General features: G+C 37.1%; 1 protein-coding gene across 1 annotated transcript; it reads right to left on the bottom strand.

Moving 5' to 3' along the window:
* Window positions 1-4,184: 4,184 nt before the first annotated feature.
* Window positions 4,185-7,429, bottom strand: LOC146883582 (uncharacterized). Its single transcript, XM_085666631.1, has 4 exons — window positions 7,298-7,429; window positions 6,235-6,377; window positions 5,535-6,084; window positions 4,185-4,745 (listed from the first exon to the last, which is right to left on the bottom strand). Exons 1-4 carry the CDS (start codon window positions 7,427-7,429, stop codon window positions 4,185-4,187), a joined length of 1,386 nt encoding a protein of 461 aa, XP_085522757.1.
* Window positions 7,430-7,985: the final 556 nt, after the last annotated feature.

Raw genomic sequence — 7,985 nt, 5'->3', positions numbered from 1 at the left:
TTCTTAAGATCAACAAGCTCTTGTTGCATCTTAGTTTGGCCTTCCAGGCCAAATTCAAGGAGTTGCGTGCAGGCAGGCTTGGTCCTGCCTCAGGTTCCTTCACAGTTCCAGCTCTGCTACATGTGGAAACCATTCTTGGAAGTTCTCAGATTGCTTGGTAAGATACTAACTCGTGCCCTACGGTGGGTGCCAATTGTTCATGCGGAAACAATAACAAAATGTCAGGGAACACAAATCACATCTTACCCCCAATCACTGAATTCTCGGACTGGTTTCTCCTTGGCTTGGATGTGCCTTCTCCTAATGTTGGCGGTTTGGACCCTTAAGGAGTTACCTGCGGAAAGGACTCCGACGATCAAGTCAGCAAGAACTCTCAAAAGTCAAATCTCATATTAGTGAATTAATGAAAGTGTATCTTTAATTGTTAGGGTGCATGTGTATTTATAGAATTATTAATCATGTTTTTTCCTTCTTATGGGCTGAGTCCTCTTTATTATTTTAAGCTAATGTTCAGGGTTTTAAATGGGCTCAGACCAAGCCCAAATCCTATGTTAGTGAGTTGATGCTGGAGGTCTCGCTACATTTTCTAAGTCTAAAGTTAGTTGTTCTTTCCTATGCGCCATTCTTTGAAGTAGGCGGCCGAACCGCCACAAGTGCTGCCTCATTTAGACTGTTTAAGCGGGGTAATTATCCAAGATTAACTAGGTATAGTACAATATATAATGGATATAGAAGAAAGGTGAATAAATTCTTGAAGCCTTTACCACGGTTGTTGAGCAACCAGACAACACAAGAACACACTGAGACGATTCCTTAGCATCCTCACATAAACTACACACAGAAACTGCAACACAACCACGTCATTCGATCATGCAGAGCCTCCATGACAGAAAAATGTGTTCATATTGGATCAATAAAAAAAATCTTAACATATTGTACTTTCGATTCCTTTTAAACAATAAACTAATCTAAAATATTAGTCGTCTTCAACTTTGAAAAGAAAGTTAAGTAAAAATATTAAAAGCATAAATTAATATTTTTTAAAAATTTGAATACAAGACTAAATAAAATTAAAATTCTTTCAAAAACTTCCAGATTTAAACATAAACTGACGAAATTTATTAATAACGTGTGTAATATTAATTGCAAAATTTAAATATTAATTATATGTTATATTTTTATAAATATAATCAATATTATTGTGTGTGTTTTCAATGCATACATTAAATACAGATGTTTGTAATATTAATTGTATAGTATTCATCATTCATCATATTTTATATATAATAAGCATATATAAGAAATAGTATCATTTGGTCTTAATTTTTTATGACGTTATTAAGTCAACTAAGTCGTTTCTAAGTTTTTTTTTTTTAAATTCAAAAACATAAACTTTAATTTTTTTTCATTAAATGCATATTTTGGTTAATGTTGGTTTAAAGACTTCAACTAAAACAAATATTAAAAATAGATGAAATTAACATTGATTTAACCATACTAACATTATTTAATTTTAATATTTATATTTATTTAAGTTAACTTCAATTTTAAAAAACATTAATTAAAATAAATATTAAAAATAAACAAGTTAGCATAGACTAAGTTAATGTTAGTTAAAATAAATATTTAAAATCAATATATTATCGTCAACTCAATGAATGTTAACAAAAATAAATATTAAAGATAAATAAGTTTAGTTAGGCTTAGTTAAAAGTTTAGTTAAAAGTTTAGTCCGGCTTACCCGATGTTAATAGTTGACATTTTTGTGATAATTCCAATAAATGTATTGGAGTAGTTGTATCACATACAAGTCTCATATTCACAAGAATTTATTCTTATATTTCAATAATCTTATATGTATTCATATTTGCAATGAAATAGTGTTTTGATTTATTAAAATGAATACACAATGCAATCTCAATTTAAGTTAAATTAATTGATGAGAATGAGCATGTTGAGATTGAATTCCATTAATCTTCTTCTACTGTAATGTTACTCATTTACTACACATTAAAACCATTTTTCAATGTTTCTAAATCAATTCTAAATTAATTCCTTCAGTTTAGAACCTAAGGACTTCAAAATCATTACAATTCTAATTGAATGAATCCTTGCATTAAAAACATGACTTTATTCGACTAAAGAAGTAATATTTATTCCTATCATTTAACAACATTAGATGATTTGATTGGATGTTAGATTTTAGATTAGTTTCTCAACTTAATCTAAATCAGTGAAATAAGATGAGTGATTGGTTCATCCAAACAAGAAAATATAAATTAAACCACTAACATTGAATAAGACATTTAAATATATATAAATCACTACCAATACAGAGAATAAAAAAATTTACATTCAATCCCAACATTAGAGAGTTTAGCTACTCATAATGATGAATCTAATTATAAGAAATTGGAGTTGTTGTACCTCTCCCATGTCTCGTACAAAGATATTACAGTAAGCGTAGAAAATCAAAACACAATTTCAACTTCTGCTATGGTGATTATTGGCATTTGATGTTTCTTCCCTTGTAGGGGTTTCTTTTAGCTTAGGCCCCTGCTTTAACAGTCAACATTGGATGTTTCCTCCTTTAGAGTGCTATTATATGGTTTAACTCCTTAATTTGGTGCTCAAAGTTTCCTTGATATGACAGTTTACTTTTGTGGCTAAACACTTAACAATATTTTTTAACTGAGGGTGGTGGAGCTCCAAAGGTGCGTGAAGAACTCCATGGGTAGCGAAAATTGGATGAAGGAATGAAGGCAAGTTGGAAGGCACTTGCAAGCAATGGAAAGTGAGAGAGGTGATAGGATTTCCTAATCTATGCTAGCCTAAGGAAGGTGGCTAGAGGTAGAGAGAGGAAATCTCTAGAAAAGGGTGACTCTCAATGGCAATAGAGGGAGGAGTGCTCTCAACTCAAGTTGCATCTATTGCTTAAAATTTCAAGAGTGTCTACAAATGAGTGAAATTTTGGCTTTTATATGAAGCCATTTACACATGCGAAAGGAGAGCCATTGGATGGAGTGGGCTTTGATCTTGGCCCTTAGATCAAGCTTGGAGAAGGAGGCAAGATCACGCCCTTGGATCTTGGCTTGAAGAACAAGAAGGATTCTTAGCCTTTATATGTGATGACCAACCTTAGTCAAACCATGAAGCAAAGAAGCCTCCTTGTATTGATAATCTCGGCCATGTATGAAGAGAATTGGGCTGAGCCCAATTTGAACCTCATCTTATGTTCCTTTCATGTCTTATGTATTATTGGAAAGTAAAGCCCAAACAATGGCCCAATTTAAATCTACACTACTAGATTTACATGCACTTCTTCAAGTCTTTGTGATCTCTTTGGCCTATTTGAATAATGTGTGAAGCCCATTGAATTTGTGATCATCTAATGGGAGGCCCTTTTGAATCTTCTTCATCATTGATCTTGTAATTGGGCCTTTTAATGGGCTTGGGCTTGGACTTAGGCTTGAAGGTGCAATTGGGCTTGGTGAGGTCACATCATCCCCTCCCCCTTGAAGAGGATTTGCCCTCAAATCTTGGTTGTCATCCTCATCAACTACAGTACCTGTAAAAGGAACTAAGTCAATGATATTAAAAGTAGGATGCACATCATATTCATCTGGAAGATCTAATTGATAAGCATTATTGTTGATCTTCTTTATGATTTGGAATGGACCATCACCACGTAGACTAAGTTTGGATTTTCTTAATTGAGGAAATCTTTCCTTCCTTAGATAAAGCTAAAATAAGTCACCCTTATTGAATGACCGAACTCTCTTGCCCTTATTTTTAGAGTTGGCAATCTTTTCCATTTGAGCTTGAATTTGACTTTTAATCTTCTCATGAAAATCTTTGATAAATTGAGACTTAGAAACCCCTTCTTTATGAACAAAGTCAAAAGAAGATGGAAGAGGTAGCAAGTCTAGAGGAGTGAGAGGGTTAAAGCCATAGGCAACCTCAAAAGGTGAGAGTTTGGTGGTGTTATGGACCACTCTATTGTAGGCAAACTCAATGTGGGGAAGATACTCATAGGCGGGCTTCTTTGAAAAGATAGCTATTTGAGACATAGAAGCTGCCTTGGGACTTATTTAAACAATTAGAATAAATAGGGGCAAAGAAGGGATCTTAACTATACAATTCACATATATTGTCAAACCCAAGAATTTGAGATCCAAGTTTGGCTAACTTCTAGAAAGTGCATCAGCCACAACATTGGATTTCCCTTTCTTGTATTTGATGATATAAGGGAATTGTTCTAGAAATTCAACCCACTTTGCATGCCTCTTGTTGAGCTTGTGCTGACTTTTCAAATACTTGAGAGTTTCATGATCAGTGTGAATTATAAACTCTTTAGACACAAGATAGTGTTCCCAAGTATGAAGAGCTCGCACAAGGGCATACAACTCTTTGTCGTAGGTAGGGTAATTACGAGAAGGGCCATTGAGTTTTTCACTGAAGTAAGCAATTGGATGGCCTTCTTGTAATAAAACCGCACCTACTCCAACCCCAGAAGCATGACATTCTAGCTCAAAAGTTTTCTCAAAGTTTGGAAGAGCTAGAACGGGTGCTTGGGTGAGTTTAGCCTTGATCTCCTCAAAGGCTTGTTGTTGCTTATCACCCCACACAAAAGGTGTGTCTTTCTTGACAAGTTCATTGAGGGGTGAGGCAATTGTGGAGAAGTGGGGTACAAACTGTCTATAGAAGCTAGCTAGCCCATGAAAGCTACGGATGTCCCCAACATTCTTTGGCACAGGCCATTCTTAGATGGCTTTGATTTTGTCAAGGTCAACATGTACCCCACTTTTATTGACCACAAACCCAAGAAAGATGACACTCTCTACACAGAAAATGCACTTGTCTATGTTGGCATAGAGTTGATGGTCTCGAAGGAGAGACAGGACTACCCTAAGGTGTCCTAGATGAACTTTGAAGCTATGGCTATAAATTAAAATGTCATCAAAATAAAAAACCACAAACTTCCCCAAACAATCCCGTAGGACATGATTCATTAGTCGCATGAATGTGCTAGGAGCATTGGTTAGGCCAAAAGGCATGACTAACCATTCATATAAACCAAATTTAGTTTTGAAAGCGGTTTTCCACTCATCACCTTTGGCAATTCGAATTTGGTGATAACCACTTTTAAGGTCTATTTTTGAAAACATTTTGGCCCCATGCAATTCATCCAACATATCATCTAGTCTAGGGATGGGGTGCCTATACTTTATGGTAATGTTGTTGATGGCCCTACAATCACAACACATGCGCCATTTGCCATCCTTTTTGGGCACCAACAACACGGGAACAACACAAGGACAAAGACTCTTTTGGACCCATCTTTTGTCTAACAACTCGATCACTTGAGTCTCTATCTCTTTAGTCTCAATTGGATTTATCTTATAGGCTGGTCTATTAGGTAGATTGGCCCCTGGGATAAAATCAATTTTGTGCTTTATTCCTCTAAAAGGTGGAAGGCCTTAGGGTCCATCCTTAGGGAAAAGATCCGTAAATTCGTGGAGAAGAGCACAGACAGAAGGAGGTAGATCCTTAAGTGAAGGATGTTGGAGACATGTAAGGACAACATGACCCAACAAAAGGTAGGAAAGGTGTTCAACATGAAGAGTTTGTAAAAGGGTTTTATGAGTGAGAAGCACTTCATGATGAACATCCTTAGAAGGAGAGACTTCCTCTACCTTTGTCTTAGAAGCCTTGGATAATTTAGTTGAGTTGGTGGAACTCTCTTCCTCCCTCCTAGCTCTCATTTGAGCTTGGTCACTAGCAAGTTGAGTAGGAGTGAGGGGATGTAACACAAAAGTTTTGGAATGATGTTGGAGGGTGATCTCATTGGTATGGCCATGGTGGGTGGTTTTGCGGTCAAATTGCCACGGCCTACCTAAGAGAATATGGCAAGCTTCCATTGGAATTACATCACATAAAACTTTGTCTTTGTACTTTCCAATAGAGAACTTAACCAACACTTGATGCTTGACTTCGAGATCCCTATCTTCATTAAGCCAATGAAGTTTGTAAGGTTTGGGATGGGGTAACAAACTCAAGTTCAACTTCTCAATCATTCTTATGCTACAACAGTTGCAACAAGACCCGCTATCAATGATCAAAGAACAAGTATTGTTCAAAACGTCACAGCGAGTGTGAAAAATGTTTTCTCTTTAATCATTGAGAGGAAGGGTTGGTTGGTTATTGAGAAACCTCCTAATCATTAAGAGAGACCCTTCTTGAGGGTAAGAATGAAGTTTGTCTTTGGAGGACTTGTCACTGTGGGAGTCACTAGAAGAAGAAGATTCCTCAAGAGACTCCTCTTGACTGCTGCAGAGGTCTTGGCCCTTTAGCACAATGGTGCGCTTGGTAGGACACTATGATGCCACATGACCTCTACCTAAACACTTAAAACACTTGATCTCACTACCTCGCTTGGAGGTTTCACCCTTATCTTGACCTTTTGTTGGGTGTCTATGAGCAGTCTCCTTGACATGAGAAAAATCTTTCTTTTGAAAATCAGATTTTGAAAAAGAGAGGGAAGAATCCTTGCGAATAGGTTTCCTCAAGAGTTGTTACTCCACTTTGATTCACATTTGAACAAGTTCATTTAAATTTTGATATGGGAGCAATTCAACTCTATCTGTCATGTTGTAGTTTAGACCACTCAAGAACCTAGCAATGGTTAGATCTTCTTCCTCATCTATCCCAGCCCTCAAGATGTACAACTCCATCTTTCGCCTATATTCCTCCACAGACATGGTTCTTTGCTAGAGCCTTTGGAGTTTATCCATAAGCTCTCTTTTGTAGTATGAAGGAACATGGCGAGCATGGAAGGCCTCTTTGAGATCAAACCAATATTCAATCTTGGGAAGGCCTTTTTTTCACTTTTGGAGGACAAGAGCTGTCCACCAATTTAAGGCATGACCTTGGAAGCTGAGGACAGCAAGAGAGACACGTCTCTCTTCCTCAACCACGTGGCTGTCAAAAAGTTGTTCAACTTTTGCCACCCAATCTATATATGCCTCAACATTGTCTTTTCCATGGAAAGGAGGCAAATCTATTCTTGTTTCTTTGGGGTGAGGAGGAACACGCCTTTGTCTCTAGTGTGAGGAGATTGCCTTGGAAAGGGGCGTTGTAAGTCCTTCTCCTCGCCACTAAGATCATGATGATGTCTTGATGGGGGGTGAGAAGATCTAGGAGAAGCACGGTGAGTGTGTGGAGGATTCCTTAATTGCTCAGATATAAAGTGCAAATTGGCTTACATGGCAGCCATTTGAGCCTTGATGTCACTCACCTCTTTGGTGAGTTTGTGAAGCATACGAGGGGAAACATCACCATCATCATCCGCATTGGTGTTATGTTGTGTGCGTTGTGGTGAATTTTGTTGGGTTTGCACCCTTGCACGTGTAGCCCTTCTAGTGCTCATGATTTACATGATCAAGAACTTTAGACAAAGTGTGAATGTAAGTTTGAAGAACACAAGTGAACTTCCAGGTAGGCGAGGTGAGTCGAAAAAGACCACTTAATAACCAAGGCCAATCCTAGCCAAGGCACACTTGGGCAAGTTTGAAAGAAATTCACACAATGGCTAAGTGCTAAATGATGAGAATCACTAAACACTAGTTGTCAACAAAGAACAAAGAACAAAGAAATCTATAAAACACTAAAGACGGACCCCTAATTGGCCAAAAATATGTAGAGACTTTGGTCTCAAAATTTTAAGCCACTAAACAACGTGAAAACTTGAATATAAGCTATGTGGCCTAATGTAAGGTGAGAAAGCACTTAGAACTTTCAACACACTTACAACCAAAAGCGAATTACTAATGGATGATAAAGGTTCTACTTAGGAGATGGTATTGAACACCTTGTGGTTCCCCAAGACACCTAAGTAGGCCAAAATACAAGTTCAAAGAGAGTTAAAATTGGTACACAAAATTTAGGCAAAGAGGAGCAACCCGAGAGCACCAAACTTTTAGAGA

This window comes from Vigna unguiculata, chromosome 9 (genome assembly GCF_037176805.1).
Source record: "Vigna unguiculata cultivar grain cowpea cultivar isolate G323 ecotype 2 chromosome 9, ASM3717680v1, whole genome shotgun sequence".
NCBI classification, from domain to species: Eukaryota; Viridiplantae; Streptophyta; class Magnoliopsida; order Fabales; family Fabaceae; genus Vigna; species Vigna unguiculata.
This window is presented reverse-complemented; position numbering and strand designations above follow the sequence as displayed.

Coding starts and splice junctions, on each gene's coding strand:
- LOC146883582 (XM_085666631.1), bottom strand. CDS start 7,429: ATGAGCACTAGAAGGGCTACACGTGCAAGGGTGCAAACCCAACAAAAT. Junction 6,378..7,297: donor TTCACAAACTCACCAAAGAG/GTGAGTGACATC, acceptor GTGGCATCATAG/TGTCCTACCAAGCGCACCAT. Junction 4,746..5,534: donor TTAAGGATCTACCTCCTTCT/GTCTGTGCTCTT, acceptor CCTGTGCCAAAG/AATGTTGGGGACATCCGTAG.